The sequence below is a fragment of the Coturnix japonica genome, chromosome 1 (genome assembly GCF_054131305.1).
Source record: "Coturnix japonica strain WE chromosome 1, WE-NBRP24, whole genome shotgun sequence".
Classification (NCBI taxonomy): domain Eukaryota; kingdom Metazoa; phylum Chordata; class Aves; order Galliformes; family Phasianidae; genus Coturnix; species Coturnix japonica.
In genome coordinates this window covers 153,113,106-153,132,450 of record NC_140663.1, presented here as the reverse complement: position 1 = coordinate 153,132,450, position 19,345 = coordinate 153,113,106, and the positions used below count along the sequence as shown (strand labels likewise).

Here is a 19,345-nt window from a genome sequence, read left to right as displayed (position 1 = left end):
AATTGCATTGCCTGTTTCTGCACTGATGTTACAAATAGGGGCAGAACTGATGGCATTATTCTGCAGCCTCTGTATAACAATAGCATCAGTGTATTATGTTTTTTAAGACTGATTTCATATAGACAATGGTTAAAAAAATTCTTTATGAAAAATCAGTTTTGCTTCTGCGGGTATTAACACCATTCTTTTTTTTTTCTCTGGGTCTGTTCCTACTTGCTGTGTAAAATAAATTTTTCTGCAAGGTGTAAATAAATCAACAGCAGCTGCTATAATTAAATTAACAGAACGGCTTATCTTCCAATCATGTTTTCAGTTGCTGTTAATTTGTGTAAACTTTCAGTCTTTTGATTCTTTTACTTAAATGTGTTTCTTTTATTTTCTGATAGTTTGAATAAACTGTTTAGTTATTAAGCACATGGTTGGTGGGAAAAGTGGTTGTTTTTTTTTCCAACCATTATTAAAAATTTACTGTAACTTCTCTCTTGGTACATCTCTTAATTTTGATGTAATTCTTTTGATTAGTTCACTGTTTTTTTTATAGTATTCTATTAATGCGATAATAAAATACTCTTAATAAACTAAACCCCAAATAAAGATGAACTGGAATCAAAAGGAGTTTGAGAATTAGTGGATCTGTTAAATACCGAGGAGTTGTTAAACACATTGCAGAGAAATATGCTTCAATATTATAAAACACAAGGACTGAGGAAACCACTGAATTTTTGTATTAATGGCACAGAGGCAACGGTGGAAAATAAGAGATATCCAAAGAAAATATTCGGGAGAAAATAGATGCAGAGAGATAGTCATCAAGAATTGCATTGCAGAGAACCAGGATGTCTAAAAGAGCAGAAGACTGAAGTGACTGAACTACAAAATTCTTGCTCCATCATTAGAACCATTGTTATGGTGGAGATGTAGCAATTGACATTTTCATCTCTTATTAAAGCTTCTTAATTTTACTTGGAAGTAATGGAAGTTAGCTTGCTCCATAAAAAAGTTTCATAATTATGTGGTTTATTTTTAAATAAAGAAGAGAGAGCGTTATTCCTGCAGTCAAAATTTGTGTTTCACCGATCTACTAGCATTGCAACTTGAACAGGGTAGTGGCTAAAAGAGAACTGGTATAAGTGAAATCTTAAATAGCTTCTTTTGAAACAAAGCTTTTGAAGATTAGATCGAAGAATAACAAATAAAAAACCAGCTAAGGGGAAAAATTAAGATCGATTTCAAATGGTGAAGTTACTGAGGGTGCTGTGGTGCTTCACCTAAAGAGTGATTACTTTAAGAATGTGGAAAACAATGTTGGCCATCCCAAATGTCAAACTTTGCAGAAGATATGGAGACGCTAACTGAAATCAATAAAGCCTGAGGAACACCGTAGGGACTGGGGAAAAGTGGCAGTACAATGGTGGATGAAACGTGGTATTGATGTGTGCCACGCAGTGCACGGCAAAGGAAGTATTTAATGCAAAGAAGTCATGAATAAATACTTAAAAAATCACTGAAATCATCCAGTAGGAAAAGAAGTTATTGTGGACAGCTCAATGAAACCATCTATTCAAAGTGCAGTCACAGTTGCAGAACCCAGTTATATAAAAATGGAATAGAAAATGATTAATATTGTGCTGTAGGAATTAATGGTCCAGATCTTTTTGAAATACTGTTTCGTTATGATCACCTGTATGCAAGGCAATACAGCCAAAGGTCTTTTGGGAGTAAGCAAGGAGTAAGAAGGAGACGGGAGAATAGAAGAAAGGAGATGTTGCGAATGCATATAATGTATGATTGAGAGAATGTAAACTAGGTGCGTCTTATTCATACTTTACCCTACTAGAAACAATGGCAAATGTGAGGGGGAGATGCTACTTACATTATATGTAATAGTTCTACCTGATTGCTAGAAGATACGGTAAAAAAGAACTTGAATAGGTTCCATGGAAAGTTGAGACAGTGTAATTAGATAAAATCTTCCCCAAGAAAAGAGGTTTCAAATTGTTTGGAGACATAAGATGACCAATAAAGTCTGTATGCATTTAGAAAGAAAATGCCTATACAGGCAGCTTATAAAGCATGTTCTTTATTATTTCATGTCTTGTACTGTTATTTTCAGGGACAATATACCGTATTACTTGGATAACTACAGTGAGCTTAAGGTTTTTTTGTGATTCTTAGGGTTGTGTTCAGAATTATTTCTGTTCTGCCTGTTAGTGTGTCAGGTATGGTACGAAGAATTAGGAAAGGTTCATACTATTACCGTATTCAGTTGGAAATTTTCCTGTTGAGTTTTTTCTGTGAATTATGAGAAGGTAGTTTGACTAGAGTATTTGAAGTATTGCGTAAAGCAACTACTGGGAGATTTGTGTGATCTGGGAAACAGTGGGAAGAACTTAATTTTCATTTAGGAAAGGTGTTGGTGAGGAATGTGTATCGTTTTTCATATCTGTGCTTTTTGTCACTGGCTTTTGAATACTTACACTGGAAATGGAGGTCAGCATTGTCTTCCATCTCTGAAATGAAATCAGAATCTGTTCATTTTGAGGAAACTTCATTTTCTTGTATGTTTATGGTAGTAGTTTTTGATATGAAGGTATTACGTGTAGAGTAAAACAGTATTGTACCTAACCAAAAGACTATATAGATCTACACATGATAGGTTGTTCTAGAATTAAAGCAATAGGCACTTCTGAACTAGTTTATATTGCTGTTGTAAGTACGTGTATTGACAAGGCTGAAACTGAAGCTTCTGCCTTGTAAGTACTGTAGATAGTATGAGCCTTTTAAATGTTCTCTCTGTCAGCAATGGCAAAGTACCACTTTATGACAAGTGTGTTTTGCAGACTCAGTGAGTCCCTGTAGTGGGAACTCCAGGTGGACCTCAAGTCTTGTGCTCTGGAGTTCCAGTTATGTCTTAGGAAGTGTGGAACTTCAACTTCAGTAGATGTTAAATTTAATGAAATCTCATAGCATTCAGTTGCAGTGTATTTGTTTTTTGTTTTCTTTTTTTTTCTTAAGTGGCATTTTTCGTGAAGTTCAACATTAAATCGTAGTCATCTGTTTAACATGTGTAAATAGTTTATACCTGCAAACAGCATAGGCAGTGTCTTCTATACTATTGTCTACACTTAGAGAATCATAGAATCATCAAGGATGGAAAAGAACTCCCAGATCATCCAGTCCAATAATCCACCTACCACCAATGTTTCCCTGTAAACCATGTCCCTCAGTACAGCATCTAAACGTTTCTTCAACACCTTTAGGGATGGTGACTCCACCACCTCCCTGGGCAGTCCATGCCACTGCCTCACTGCTCTTTTGGAAAATAAATTTTTCCTCATATCCAACGTGAACCTCCCCTGACACAACTTGAGGCCTTTTGTTTTTTAATTATTATTTTAATTAAATAATTATATTGCTCTAAAGGTTTAATGTTTCTCTTCCAGTAAATGGAATTTTTTTTTTCAGAGTCTTCAGAGAAGTAGTTTGCAGATGTGTCAGAAGTGGATGCATTATCTTCAACTTCATATGAAAGGCATACTTTTGTCCTTTAGGAGATTGATTTACTTTATTCTTGCTTTGTAAGGGAAAGACAGAAAGAAATGATGTAAGGTGTAGGATATGAATGAATTATTTACTTATTAACTAATATCACCCATAGTATGAGGGAATTAAATTCATTGTAAGTAAAACAGGTACCGTAAAAGGAATATGTTGAAGACTTTTCCTTGAGAAAATGTGAATGTGTTCTAAACCGTCATCACTTAAGTGTTTGAACTTTGTGACCTGGGAAAATACACTCAGTTTTTAAGCTCAGATTTATTTTTTCAAGATGTGGTGCTACCAGATTATTTCCTTCTGACAATTTGAACTCGAGTTGTTTAGCATATGGACGAGCTCGGATACAGTTGTGCTGACTTGTGAACTAGCATGCTTACATAAAAATTGTCTGTTCCCTTCCCCTCTATTCAGGAACCCAATAAAATTCCTCATGGAGATGATTTTGTTCTCGGTTCTTTTTTAGAAGTATGGCTGCCCCATTGCTGCCACTACTGAATCTCTTCTCCGAAAGGAGAAAATAAAGGCTGTTTCAGTATGTTGGGTTGGGTTTTAAGTTTGGAGATGTAGGTGAGATACGTACCGGTTCTGTATGGTTTCTAACTTGGACTGTTAAGTTGTTCCGATTAAGCTGCAGGTTCTTTGTTGGCGAGTTGCTTTGTGAATCGGCCTTGAGGTGTTTGTTAAAGTTAGTATCTATGAGGGGTGCTGTACTCCTCATAGATATACATGCTGAACTACATGCGTGCTGTAGTTCACTACTACCAAATAGTGTTGAATTAATAGAATCTGGTGTTTTTAAGAACTAATGTTTATTATTTGATTATAGTTGTAGGAATTAGTTGGATTCTATAGCAAAAATAAGCATTTTTGTAGAACAGATTCAGCCTTCCAGGAGAGCAGTCTAGAAAAACAAAGGTGCTCAAAGTGAAACAAGAGAATAGCTTCAGGGGAGACTTGATAAAGCTGCAAACTTCGAATCTCATGAGTCATTTTTTGGTTGCTTTTTCAAGTAAGTTGCTTTGGAATTTAGTACAGTTTTTTGTACTTAGACTGGAATGCTTTCGGTACATGTTGCGTTGATGCTGGAAATCTGTGTGACTTGGTAGGTTAGGACCATGTGCATCCTTTTAGAGAACCTGTCGTAAAGCGATGAAAATCTCTCTTTTCCTCACTGTAGAAGCTGCTTTAAATTACACTTGACACAAAATTGTTCTTTAATGAAAAGTTCCTCTGTATCATTTAGTAAATGAATGTAGCATTTAGTAAATGCTCAGTTTTTCAAAACCTTTAAGGCTTTGAATATGACGTACTTAATGCATCAAGATGAAGGGTTTGAAGATAACTATGCATTGAAGTGTTGTTCAGTTTACTAGGGAAAATAAATGCAGTACTTATTCTGTCATTTTTTATGTAATTAAGCTAGAGTTTGACATTGTTAAAGAAATAAAGGAATAGTTTAATTGTACTGACTTAGGAGTGACTCTCCATGAAACTGTATTATTTCCTCACTGTGTCTCTAAGGTGGTGTTAAGGGTTTAAATGAAGTAATGGCTTAAGTCCCAATGGGGAATAGCTAGTGAAATTCTCAGGCATTTCCTTTTCCTTCACATAAGGGGTCCAACGTACCAGCGCTGAAGAATCCCCAAAAGACAAAAGAAAGCACTATGGGAGGTGAGAAGAAAAGGGGAGTGGGGCAGGCTTTCATTAATTGCTCTTTCTGGTATCCTATGTAATAAATTAGTCTTCTATGCTTGGATATTCTTTTATTATTATTATTATTATTATTATTTTGATTGCATACAGTTAAAAGAATTTGTCGTGTACTTGGCTTGAGTCCAGAGAGATTATTTAGAGAGTGTGGATACAACAGAGGCAATGTTGCTTTACTACTGGAATGCAGGGTGGGGGGGTGAGGAAAGTAGCACAGATCCACTTGTCTTTTGAAATGGTTTCCTCCAAGAAAAGACATCCTTAGGTATCCATAGGACCATCATGATCCTATATACCACATGCTGTTTTGCCAAATGTTAAGTGAGTGCTACTGTGGTAGATAGGCTTGATTTTTAATACTGGGCCAATGAGCAAAGATAAAGCTTCTAAGAAAACCTGATTCCAGCGTTTTCCTTTTGGGCTTTTTCCCCACTTCCTTCTGCTAGCCTCTCCCTTTTCCCTCCCCACATTATCCTCCCAAGTGAAGTGGTTCAGCTTCTCCAAAGGTCATCTTCCTTTCATATGACATTCTTACTTACAGCTGAGAACTCTTAATGCTGTTATAGTTATGGTTTCAAGAACCTGATCTGTTCTTTAGATTCCCATTTTAAACTTGATTCTCTGGCACATGCTTGATTCTTGCCCTGCCTGTAAACCTTCTTATTTGACAAATCCCTTTTTCTCTCTTTTCCCAATCTGCTATTTGCATACTGATTATGTGAAATCGCGTTAGAATATTCTGCCTTTGGATTCTCTGCTTATTTGAGAAGGTATATGGTCAACAGGCTAAAGGGGAAAATGCTTTTTGTGCTATTAAAAAGGAACAGCCTAAATACCATGTAAAATGTACCTGCTTCTTCAGGCTTCTTTTAAAAAATAAAGTTGTTTACTCTAATGCAGTGTTTTTCCCTTATAGAAAGAGTCTTCACGAGGAAGACATAGAGAAAAGGAAGATATAAAAATTACAAAGGAGAGAACACCAGAAAGTGAAGAGGAAAATGGAGACTGGGAAACAAATAGAGAAGGTAAGAAAGATTAAACTGATCATCTCACTACCATTCAAAGAAATACAAGATCTGCAGGGCTGTGTGTAAGGCAGAAGTGGTTATAAAGAGTCAGTTTCTAAGCAGAGTGCTTCTATGCAGTAGCCACTAGGGTTCATTATTGGAAGAGAGCAAAGGTGCAATCAGAGTTGGAGTGCCGATGAGTAAAACCAACTTAGTGTAAAAATCATGTTTTTATGACTCCTCAGACAGCAAGGAGCTTTGCTATTGTCTATGCTGTGACTGAGCCTTTTGTCTTCAGATTAATAGCAGATCCAAGATGATCTTGAAACTGGTCAGTGAGAAGAAAGGAGGGCTTCTTTGAAGTCAGCAGGGATCTTTTGTTTTTGCATTATTTTTGTTAGCTATCTCATTAAAGAGGGCTCAATTAGAATAACAACGGCTAAAGGTAGTGTTTTGTTACTGGTCATCTTTTGAAATACTAGGAGATTGAGAAAGCAATACAGATTTTCCCTTGACTGTTTGCATAGTAAATGGATGAATATTATCAATACCAAATACAAGAAAATCATTCTCAACCACAGTCTCTATCCTAACACACTCCTACTATTGAAAGACAATGGAGAGGGGTTGGAAGGATTCTGATTGACCTTTGAGGATTCTCTCTACCAAAAGGTTGTGATGTCAGACAAAGAAACACTCCTTTCTCTGATGAATTTGTAGCTCTTCTATAAAGAAGGATACTAGATCACAGAATCACAGAATTGTAGGGGTTGGAAGGGACCTCTAGAGATCATCGAGTCCAACCCCCCTGCCAAAGCAGGCTCCCTACACCATGTCACACAGGTAGGTGTCCAGGTGGGTCTTGAATATCTCCAGAGAAGGAGACTCCACCTCCCTGGGCAGCCTGTTCCAGTGCTCCGTCACTCTCACTGTAAAGAAGTTCTTCCGCACATTCGTGCAGAACTTCGTTATATCAGATATCAGTAGTAGTTGTATTAGACAATTATCTACGCTGTGTCAGCCCCAAACTATTATGCAGATGAATATGTATGCTTAGCTCTTTTGCTTAATGCATATGTTTAGCTGGAAGTTCCATATCTTAGAAACAAAATGCAGACAGTCACAGCGCCTTCTTAAACAAAATACATTGAATTAATATTGGGAGGGAGGAAGAGTATGTTATTCAATAGGAGAAAGAACATATTATTTTCATTTAAATTAAGATGCCTATAAATTTACACCAAACCTTGGTAAACATTCTCTCCCTAATTAGAAATCTTCAGATGCTGGGGTTTACCTTTTCTGATACCTTATTTTAGCTAAATGTACAAGTGTAATTGTTAGTTGATTAATGATTGATTGTCTAGTATTATAGTTTAGTAACTGTAGAAAATAAATGTTTAATAGTCAGAGAGGTCATTTGTGTCTCTGGAAAAGTAAATTACCCGGGAAATTACTCAAACAAATTCAGATACAATGAATCTATTAACAGTGAAGTACACTGTAAGTTATTTTTGGGATGGCTCATCTGTGTAAGTTTTATTAATTAGTGGCTTTTCTATTGTTTGGGCTCTACATGTTGCAGTGTTTTTAAGACACTGTTGGAGTAGGATTTGTGAAGATGTGTATTGACAGAAGCTGTCAGGTGACTGAGAGAATAAGATGATAGCGGCTCTTTTAAATGTAGTTCTGAGAAGTCTTATTGTGTTGTTACCTTTATAACTTCTATGGATTACAAAGGAAATGTTGTTCCCAGTGAACTCTTCCCTTCCTAGCAAAACTAACCCATAATGTATTTTCACTGTTTCTAAACCTGAATTTTCAGAGTGGTTTAAGAAGCATTGTTGTGTGACATGTATGTATGGAAACAGAATCTAAGTAAAAAGAAAAAAAGTGCATCATAAAAACGTCTATTTCTATATAAATATATGATATGAATACCTTAATTCATACTCCTTGAGGTTTACAGCTTGAGAATGTTGAGTTTTTAAAAATGATGTTAATCATAGATGTAGTGTCTGATGGATGAAGTAGAATGACTGTCTTTTAAAGCTGAGTGTTATATAAATGAATTGATGGACTGGGAAGTAAGGATGTGTGCTGTTAAGAATTGCAGCTTTCTGTAATCACTTCCCATGCATTCAAGACACGTGAAGGAAATTAGCAGGCTGAAAATAATTATTGCAAAAACTTCTACGTAGTTCCTGTCTGTCAGAAGGGGAGCGAAAGCTAATGGATGTTAGATGGGATATCTTCTTCTCCAAAGGTTATTTTATCAAAGTGATTTTTGAATGTCAGGCTTAAGTAACCATAAACAAAATGAGGAAAGTAATCAGAGTGAATAAAACTGCTTACTTTTTCAACAAGAGATCGGTTGTGTGGCATGAAAGGGGTGATTTTAACTGCTAAGAACTTAATGACAATTGAGAGAATCTTTTTTTTTTTTAATGTGAAAGCCAAGCAGTAATGATGTGGAAGAGGTCCTGCAGACTATCCTTTTATTTTAAAGTGAGTTTCTAGATGTAATCTACAGATGTACAGATGTACATAGATGTAAGTGTATCAGTTGTTTTGTGAGATACCGTATTAAGCAGAAAGCTCTAGTATAGAATGTTACTATTTAAAACCACTTTGTGTGAGATTTCCCAATTAAATAGGGCTCCACATATTTTTGATCTTTGCGAATACACTCGTTTTAGATATTTTTGTTACTTAAATAGAAATGAGTGGTTTTCTGGGTTTCCATTGTTACTTCAGATTAGTAGTTTACAAGTTTCTAAAATAAGTGAAATCTTACTAAAGATGTTAACTATTTTAATTTTAAGATGTGTGTTAATAATTTGGTTTGTTTCACATTCATACAGATAATTTGAGGAGAGATTTGGTTTTGCTTTGTTGATACATTTAGGTAATGTTTGAAAGACACTGACATATTAATGTTTGACATCTGGTATACTAAGTAATATTATTTATTTCATATATAATCAATTTGTTAATCTATTTGCCTTTTTATTTTAAATAAAGACTCTGATAATGGAGATGTTAACTATGACTATGATCATGAGCTGTCTTTGGAAATGAAGCGCCAGAAGATTCAGAGAGAACTCATGAAGTTGGAACAGGAAAACATGGAGAAACGAGAGGAGATTGTCATTAAAAAGGAGGTTTGTATTCTGTAAATGCAAAATTAAGGAAAGTTTTTTAAAAAGCAGCAACCACTTCAGTCCTCTTGTTTTCTGGAAGACCTGAGCTTCCTGGACGAACTCTGCTGTGTTACACAATAGTATATGAGTGGCATGTGTATGTCTTGACATGTTAATTGGATGTCACTTGCGGGTATCTGCTCAATTGTCATGGAATCATAGAATCTCAAGGATGGAAAGGACCTATAAGATCATCTCATCCAACTGTCCTCTCATTACCATAGCTATAGCAAACCCCTAATCCATATCTCCTAGCTCTTCATCCAGACGTCTCTTGAGCACTGCCAGGGATGGCGACTCCACCACCTCCCTGGGGAGGCCAATCCAGTGCCTGGCCATGCATCATATAGCACCATAGCTGAGTTTTGTCCTCAGTCAGTGAGAAACTTTGCAATTGAAGGACTTGAAACCTTTAACAGAGGTAATATGTAGAAGAAAACACAAGGCACAACTTGTACAAAGTTCCTTTTCATGTAAAAGGTTATGGTTTTCATGTAAAAGGTTTGGTTATGGTTGGACTGGATGATCTTCTAGGTCTTCTCCAACCTTGATAATTCTGTGATTCTGTAAAAGGAAAGTAGGGTGACAGATGAAAAGCTTTGAATAGGGTACTGAAAACCCTAATTTTGGGGAAGTTTTTTTTTTTTCTTTTTGTAATTTTTATTTTGTTTTTTGTTTGTTTTTTTAATCTGATAATGTGATAATGCACTGGAAAAACTTGGCTGCTAACTGGGATTGTACTGATTTTAATCAAGTAATACATTTTTCTAATGTATGAGACTGCGTCATCTTCTCTTCCCCCATATTTTACGTCACCTTTTTTCAAATCTCTGGTTAGTTTATTTGAAGTAGGTGTGTAAATGTTTTAAGGTCTCACATCTAGACTGTTATTTATGTATGTGATCTATGTCAGCATATAGCAAAGCTTTTAAGCATCAACATTTTATCATTTAATGTACTCTTTTCCTCAAGATTTCTCCAGAGGTGGTTAGGTCTAAGATGTCACCATCACCATCACCAAGGAAGTCTAGCAAGTCTCCAAAACGAAGGTCTAGTCCGAAGTCTTCCTCTTCAGCTAGTAAGAAGGAGAAGAAAGCATCTACTGTATCTTCCCCACTGTTGGATCAGCAAAGGTCAGTAGATGCATCTTGGGAGAATGTGGAAGCAGAGAGCTATATTAATTTTTGTTACTGGGGTTTTCATAATCAGTACATTTTTACTCTTCTTTCCTTTCTGAACTTCGCAAAATGATGCTACCTGTTAGAGGGTAGAACAGAGATAGTGTTATTGACTTGTAGTATATGGCAGCAGCTGCTTTATGCAGTTATGTCAGTGATCACTTATATGAAAAAATGATGTGAATGTTTTTGAACTGAGATACGTATTCCAGAACAGGTGGATGGTTTGTGCTGAGTCAGGTAGTTAACTTTAAAACTAAAGGATGAGTTCTTTAAGTTATTTTCTGTACGTGTGTGAGGTATTGCATTAAAGAATGGGGAGTCTAAGCAGACCAGTTACTTCAGAGTTCTGCTCTTGTGCTGCATGCAGTTCATGTGAGGACATTGTAACTTTAGGAAACAATTCTGTCTTAATGGGAGCAGTTTCTATTTTTTCTTGCTTGCTTCAGAAATAAAGGATGTAAATTGAAGAGCTCGGTGTGAATTTGTACCCTTCAGTCAAGTTATTGAGCACTGCTTGCTAATGGAGTGGTGAATCTTATCCTAAAAGCTGCAAAGCCCTTTCCATTTTCGCTTTTCCTGACAACATCTGGGAAGTCACTATTTGAAGTAATTGACACTTTTTTTTTTTTCTTTTTGATTTATCTCTAGGAGTTCTAAAAGTAACCAGAGTAAAAAGAAAGGTCCTCGTACCCCAAGTCCTCCTCCTCCAGTACAAGAGGAAACTCCCTTAGGAAAAAAACACAAAGAAAAGCATAAAGGCAAAGAGCGTTTAGATGAAAAGACAAGGGAGGTGAAAGAGAGAGGTCGTGACTTTGAAAGACACAAAGAGAAAAAAGAGAAGCAGAGGTAAGTTGTGTTATGTTATTGGCTTTTAACATTAACGTAACTTAGCTTTTAAAGTTATCTTTTATAAACATCAAATTGTCAAGAATTTACACCTGCTTTACCAACAACCATTTTGGTACAGGTTAAATATTTTGTATGTTACTTGGATTGATAATCTGTAACGTATCAGCAGGTTTAAGATGCATAACAGTAAGTTTTTCAGATGCTCTTTGGAAAGGTTTATTATTATTCAGGAAGTTGGACATTCATTAATGAAGTAATTCATTTGCCAAAATCATAGAATCATAGAATTACCCAGGTTGGAAAAGACCTCAAAGATCATCAAGTCCAACCACAGCCTAACCATAGTACCCTAACTCTAACAACCCTCTGCTAAATCATATCTCTGAGTACCACATCCAAACAGCTCTTAAACATATCAAGGATGGTGACTCAACCACCTCCCTGGGGAGCCTATTCCAGTGTTTAACTACCCATTCTGTAACAAAGTGTTTCGTAATGTCCAACCTAAACTTTCCTTGGTGCATCTTGAGGCCATTTCCCCTCCTCACTGGTGACAGGTGACAGGATAAGTCATTTGCTTGTCCACTTGCCTGCTTTTCTGAAATCTTAGAGAACTAATATCTTTCTAAATTGTTGGTGGCACACTTAGACTTGGGTTGGTTAAAAAATCTGAAGAAGTCCGCTGGAATTCTGCGATGTCTTCACTTCACAGAATTATCAAAGTTGGAAAAGACCTAGAAGATCATCTAGTCCAACCATTACCAATACTTCCAGGCTAAATCGTATTCCTCAGCACCACATCCAAGCGTTTCTTGAACACTCCCATGGTTGGTGACTCCACCACCTCCCTGGGCAGTGCATTCCAATGCCTGACTACTCTTTCCGAAAAGTAATGCTTCCTAATGTCCAGCCTGTATCTCCCCTGAAGCAGCTTAAAACCATTCCCTCTAGTTCTATCACTAACGCATATATATATATATATACACACACTTACATACATACACATATGAATGTGTATATCTCAAATGGTGGACTGCTAGGACTATTTCTTTAGTCTTTTGAAGCATGGCTGTCATGTCACGTAAACTTTAATAGTTGATAAATATCGCATTTGCATTTTTAAGCTTTATGTTGCCCTGATAAAAATAGAGTATTTGTACATGCTTGCTTTCGTAACCAGCACAGCAAAGACTTAGGAGTGGGAGACCACTAAATTGTGTATTTTTAATTGATAAAGTAAAAACTAACTTATTTTGAAATCTATTATTTCACTTGCATTTGCCAACTTAATTATTGTAAACCATAGAAAACTAAGGTAGTACTGAAGAGGTCACAAGGCTCATGGATTTACTATAATCAGGTATTGCTGTGGTAACTGCAGCCTTTGATTTACATATTGGATTTTCATTGACCTTTCTTGTTATAGAAGATAATCTTCATGACATACAGTAAGTGGAATCGCTGAACATTCAGACAGATTAATGCTTCAAAGTATCTTTTGAACTTGAGTGTTCTTAAATAAAATACTGACGTTACAGAATTGTTTAAATCACGCAATAAGTCAGGTCTCCACTGATAGAAGTTTTGTTTCACTGCTGATTGAAATGTTATATAAAATTATAAGCCTGTTTTCATTTTACTGTCTTATAGTTCTGAATATTGCAATTCATTGGTTAGTGAATGTCTTGCACTATGTAATTCTGCTAACTTTAAGGTAAGTTCATATATGGAATTACAGATGGAACTAACCCTTCTTTAAGGGTAATTTTTGATCTTGTGAGTAAAATTTCTCTCATAGAAATGCGCTGTTGCCTTGTTACGCCTGTTGAGGAAGCTGCTCTTTATGTTTCCCAGAGATCCTTCTGAAGGTTCCCATAGACAGAAGCGTTCTCCCAGTCCTGCAGATCATTCTGGCAGTAATTCTTCCCCTTCTAGGGAGTATTCGCCACCTGCTGCAAGGCGACGACAAGTCTCACGAGCCCCAGTGAAATCGACGACTCACAAGCATAACTTCTCACCCTCTCGCAGGTGGGTGTTGTGTTCAGCTGCATAGATTTTACTTCCACATTAGTTCTAGTTGAGAAACTTCCTCCATTGCTTTGACTGCTTGTTCATGTGTGTTTATTTGTGGGTATGTGGTTGCCTCAAAAAATGGAGTTCAGAGGCTTTTTTATGGTGGTGGTTTTTTTCTTTATTTGTGCAAGTACTACATGGAGAGTACTTGTCATGTCAGAAGCACAGGTCATTGTGCAGGCTTCCATTCATCAATTCTTCTTGGATTTTTGGCTTTACATGGAACTTCACAAGCCTGATACAAGACTTGCTCAGTCTGTGATCATTTGGGACCTTTTTTTTCCTCTTCTTCTCCCTCATTGGAAAGCAAAAAAATATGAGAAATCTATCTTGGAGCTGGAGAAGGAGAAGAATTTCAGCATTCCGAAATGGACACTATGATGCACTTAGTAGTCTGGGCTCTACCTTTCCTGAAATGCAAGAGTGCTAACTAAATAGTACAGTTTGAGGACCATTTCAGAGATTCTTCAGAGAAAACGTAATTCCTGCTGATTCTAGGCATCTTAGGATAAAACCTTTTGCCACCCTGGGAAAAGTTACTACTTCTTTAAAAATGAAAGGGAAAGCTTCTTATTTGAGGCTTAAAGAATTGCTAAGCTGTAGTTCAGAATGATAGTACAAAATACTGTATCCCTAATCTTTGTAATGGAATAGAAAGTATGCTTATTTTCCACACTTTTACTGGGAAGCGTATTGGAAGGATGCCAGATGGGATTTATTTTTCTTGTTCTATCAGCATGAACATATGACATCTGTTGAGATATCCTAAGAGTTGTAAGCAATCTCATGCTGCTGTTGTTACTCAGCTTATTGATCCATGCATTATTGATGGAGACTTTCTGCAGATTGGCCTGTTTATTGGAAAGGGAGTAGAGCATCCTATTTCTCCCTGCAGTTACCAGTAGTAAGGATAGTTAAGAACACCTCTGCAGCATCCCTTTCCCCATTTCCAGCCTATAACAGAGTTTTGTTTCTCACTACTTGCATGGGGATTCTATCCAGACATTTGAAGTATTGTGGAATGGAGTTAAGCAGGGAAAAGTAGGCTTTCAGTTAAGAGGGAAGGAAACATGTTTGAAACATTATGCTAGTTTCCAGTGAAAAGTAAATGTAAAAATGTTAAGTTATGAAATTAGATTCTCTCAGTTCTGGCTCTGACTGTATTTTACTCTCTGAGCTCTTCAGGAGCTTTACTACCGGTTTCAGGCTGTCTATTTCGATCTTATGTGACTGCATGAACAAATTACCATCTTAGAGGCATACAGAGCTACAAGTTCCCTCAGGAATCAGTCTTCTGCCCTTAGTAGTCAGGCCTTCCCTCTTGTGATAGCAAGCTGCATCCTGTGTAAATATGCACTTATGGAGACAGAGAAATTTGAGTTTACTCTTTCCTGCCACCCATGAAGATGATTTACCTGTAGCGTGCACAGGAGACCTTGAGAATTTTTATTTTTCAGACAAAAGAGGTTACACTTAAACATCCTGGAGGTTAGACAGTCTGTAGGTGTTCCAGGCATCCCTAATCTACAAAAATGCATCAGCTGGATCCCATACTATTTTATATATTCAGATAAAGAGATGCAAATTCTTAGTTTGCTCTTGAGTACTACAAATAGTCTCTGGCATTGACCATTATAGATGCATCTTAGTGGGATGATTTCCAGGCCTGGAAGTATTTTTCTGCAAACATATAGACTTGGAGACACAGTATGCATTAAATCAAAAAACAGATGCAACCTGTTCTTCAGCCTTTTTAAGTTAAATATGTTCAAAGGCTGAATTTATTTTTCTTTCTCATCACTTCCTTTCTGTCACCTTCCTGAGTGTTTTTCTAGTAGAGATGCGTGACTCGCTTCAAGTTTTGTTTCAGCCTGTTCTGTAAAGTATTTTCTTTGATTTCAAGGAAAAGTCATGGAGCATCCTTTAGAGAGTATATCTGGTTCTGTAGTTGATAATCAAGAGCTGGAATCACCATCTTTGCGACCCTTTGATGATGAAAGGCTCTGAAGGCAGTTAATTCTTGAGTCATTGACATTAATTAGGAGCATGAAATGCTGATGTTAAGAGCAGATTCCCACCATGTTGTCTTTTATCCAAATAGGACTTCCATACAAACTTGGGTTCCTGTCTCAGATCACCACTGATTACACTTAGTGTTCTGTTCCCAGAGCTTTGCTCCTTGGAAGCTGAATTCTTCCTCCATTCTTGACGTGAGGAGTATCTTTTTACCTGCTCAGTCTTGGTTTATTAGAAAAAATGGCCTTAGCCATGAGATCTATTGCTGAGCAGCATTGATGGCTGTTAATTTAGCTTCTGTGATTGGCTGTTAATTTAGCTTCTGTGATTCTGTGATTCTGTGATTCTCGATAGCAACTTGACATTCTGAAAGCCTGCTGACCCGATGCACTCTGGAACTTGTTCTATTCGGAGTCCATCAGCTATCCCACTGAGAATAATTTCCTGTGACATTTTCAAGATACTTTTCAAGATACTCAGCAAAAGTTGTATTACATATGTATCTGTACCAACTACAGCCTGCTGGGCTATTGTGGAATATTGTAGGGAAGATCTTGCCTTTGGTGAAGTAGTCCTCCCTTTGTCAGTCACCTGAAAATGAGAAAATCATCTGTAAGATCTGGAGATTTGTTTAAAGTTACTGACACTATAAGGACATTTGAAAGCAAAAAGAAAATTACTTAAGTGAATTGTTTGAAAATATATTGTTATTCTGACTCCTCTTTTGTTTGGAGTCTCTTAAATCTTTTGAAGTGGAAGGGAGCTGGGAATTAAGAGCAATGCATATTTCATGTGAAAAGGCACTTGCAAGTTGCTTAGATGCTGATAAAGTATAAATGCTACTGCTGAGCTCAAAGGCTTCATGTGTCTATGTTGGATTTGCATGTGGTAACATATTTTGAATAAAACTGATTACTGTTGTGTAAATGATATTTAGTTAAGCTACAGGATTTCCAAGATGAGAGAAACTTTCTGTATATTTTTTTCTTACTTTATAAAGTAAAAGATTTCCCTGCTCATAACGTCCATGTTTGTTCAACCTTTGAGTAAATACATATGAGTTTCCAGGATACAAGTCTAAACTGTTTGAAGATCAGTGCTTTGAAATAAGAAGTAGGACTTGTTTCCAGCAGACAGAGGATAGAGAATGCACAGTTTATTTTAATCCCTCAATTTTATGTAGGGTCTAGTAATTTAACTTTTGTGACCCTTTCTTGCAGGTCTGCTTCTCCATCTGGCCAACGTCATTCTCCCATATCCTCTAGACATCACTCTTCTTCATCGCAGTCAGGTTCCTCTGTTCAAAGACATTCTCCTTCCCCGCACCGCAAAAGAACTCCTTCTCCCTCCTATCAAAGGACAGCTTCTCCGCCTGCAAGGCGATCATCTTCCCCCTATCCCCCACGTTCTTCCTCTTCTCCTCAGAGGAAGCGAAGCCCTTCAAGACACCGATCTCCTGGAAGAGAAAAGGAAAGGCACAATCGAGACCGAACTTCACAGTCTCATGACAGGCGCCACGAAAGGCGGGATGGTATGAATAAAAATAGCACTTTAGGACAGTTTTTTATTTGTTTGCATGTTGCATTTTGTACCTTGGTTTTCAGTTCATGGCGTTTTCCCAGCGGCCAAGGTGGTGAAGAAAATAATCAGAAATCTGTATTATTCTTTCTCTGCTGTTCTGGGGGCTGTGTAATGGCTTTGCTTTGTTGGCACTGCTTAGGTAGGCTCAGCTGATTCAGGAGATCTTGTAGGCATCTGTTTAGGTGTTCCTTGTGTGAAGCAGTAATGGTAAGAGTAGGTAAGTGATCTTACCTTCTTATGAAGCACTAGCTGGAGGACCTCTCCTGTGATGAGAGGTTGAGGGAGTTAGGTAGTTTGAGGAAGAGAAGGCTCCAGGAAGACCTCACTGTTATCTTCCAGTACTTGAAAGGAGCTTATAAGCAGGAGGGGTTTTGACTTTTTTATGCAGGTAGATAGTGATAGGACAAGGGGGAATGAATTTAAACTGAAAATGGGGAGGTTTAGGTTACAAGTTTCATCATCAGAATTTCAGAAATTCTGAACAATCAGAAATTCTTCACTCAGAGGGTGCTGGAGCAGGCTGCCCAGAGAAGCTGTGAATGCCCCATCTGTCATGGGGTTATCTCTAAATCTGTCTGTGCCCCATCCTTGAAGGCATTCAAGACCTGGCTTGATGGGTTCCTGGGCAGTCTGATCTAGCGGCTGGCAACCCTGTATACATCAGGGGGGTTGGAACTAGGTGATCTTTGAGGTACCTTCCAACCCAAGGTTGCCATTCTGTGATTCTCTGCTATTGAATCAGGTGGGTGGCAGGAGGATAGTTGTACCTATTATTGCTCACTTCTGTGAGGCACCTAAATGCTAATCTAGTCATCACTGATAGCTTTATCTGAAGTATTTTTCATTAAGTGAGGTGCATGCAAAGAAATAATCATTTCTTCTGGAAGTCTGTGAAGTTGTAGTGGACAAACATGCCATTTCTCTCAAGAGACAAATTACAGAGATTGCATTTGCCAGCGTTTTTTAGACCTACTGTGAATTCACTTTCCTGGAGTAATAACATTGCAAACAATTTTTTAAAAAGATTTTAGCAGAGCATTGAGGTCTTAAAAGCAGATGGTCTAGTTATAGTAGAGAAAGTGCATGTGTGTAGAAGAGAACCTATGATCAGAAGAAAAATGATAACTGTCTTTAAGCTGTGTTTTCTTTCTAAAGTCTTAGAAATTTATTTGTACTATATTCGCTCTCTTCTGAATTGCTAAATATTTGTAAGATACAAATTCAAATTCACAAAGAGATCTTTAGAGCTTATGGAGTATTAAATGGTTACGCAGCATCACATGTTCCTTCTCCCATATTAATTCTACTTTACTGTGTGTATGTCAAAGTATATTTTTATGATATTGATTTAATATTGTCTTCTAAATTTTTGCTTGCTTTGATTAAGAAGGGTATATAATACTTTTTAAAATATTTTACAGAAACTAGAGGGAAAAGGGAAAAAGAAAGAGAAACAAGAGATGATCGTGATTATGACCAGGAGCAGAGTACCTCCAGGGATCATAGAGACGATAGAGAATCTCGTGATGGAAGAGATCGGAGGGACACAAGAGATAACAGAGATCGGAGGGAGACGAGGGAATCCAGAGACACTCGAGACTCCAGAGATACAAGGGATTATAGCAGAGATAACAAAGATAGTCGTGATCAAAGAGACTCACGTTCCACGCGAGATTCTCATGACTATAGAGACAGAGAAAGTCGGGATGCCCATAAAAAGGATGACCAGTATCAGGAGGACTCACGCAGCTATGGGAGATCCCATGGTAGAGAGGAGAGCTCTCGTGCTGAAACAAGGAATGACTCCAGAAGTGATTCCAGAAATGAGAGCAGAAGCGATCGAACTGGCAGAAGTCGAGGCAGAGGTCCAGAATTATCTGACAAAGGTATGACGTGATTTAAAACACTAATAAACATCTTTATCATTGGAGATTGAATCTTGACATCTGTATTACCTTGTTTGATAAGACATACGCCAAATGGTTCATCCTTTTAAGTTATGTTCAATTTTATTGTTATTAAATTAGAATGGTTGATTAAAATTATAGCCCTTCTGCTATAAAAAGAGACGTGACACTGATATCCTGCCATACCGGTTTAAAACAAACTCAAGTCCATGAAACAATCTGAATGATTCTTTCACCCAACCCTGGGTTTTCCTATGGAC

The 19,345-nt window shown here is 37.2% G+C and overlaps 1 protein-coding gene across 25 annotated transcripts in view; it reads left to right on the top strand.

Annotated features, from left to right (window-relative positions):
* The window catches only part of ZC3H13 (zinc finger CCCH-type containing 13), a 45,133-nt gene that overhangs the window by 12,451 nt on the left and 13,337 nt on the right, over positions 1–19,345 (top strand). For 18 of the 25 annotated variants that reach the window (XM_085536135.1, XM_085536134.1, XM_015851769.3 and 15 more), the window contains 7 exons: positions 6,185–6,293; positions 9,300–9,439; positions 10,451–10,611; positions 11,308–11,505; positions 13,363–13,536; positions 16,818–17,128; positions 18,600–19,064. In XM_085536135.1, the coding sequence (XP_085392261.1) occupies positions 6,185–6,293; positions 9,300–9,439; positions 10,451–10,611; positions 11,308–11,505; positions 13,363–13,536; positions 16,818–17,128; positions 18,600–19,064 (1,558 nt within the window). Of the gene's footprint in view, positions 1–5,171; positions 5,230–6,184; positions 6,294–9,299; positions 9,440–10,450; positions 10,612–11,307; positions 11,506–13,362; positions 13,537–16,817; positions 17,129–18,599; positions 19,065–19,345 lie in introns of all 25 variants that reach the window. The other 7 variants (XM_085536139.1, XM_085536137.1, XM_085536128.1 and 4 more) reach the window with 2 other exon arrangements.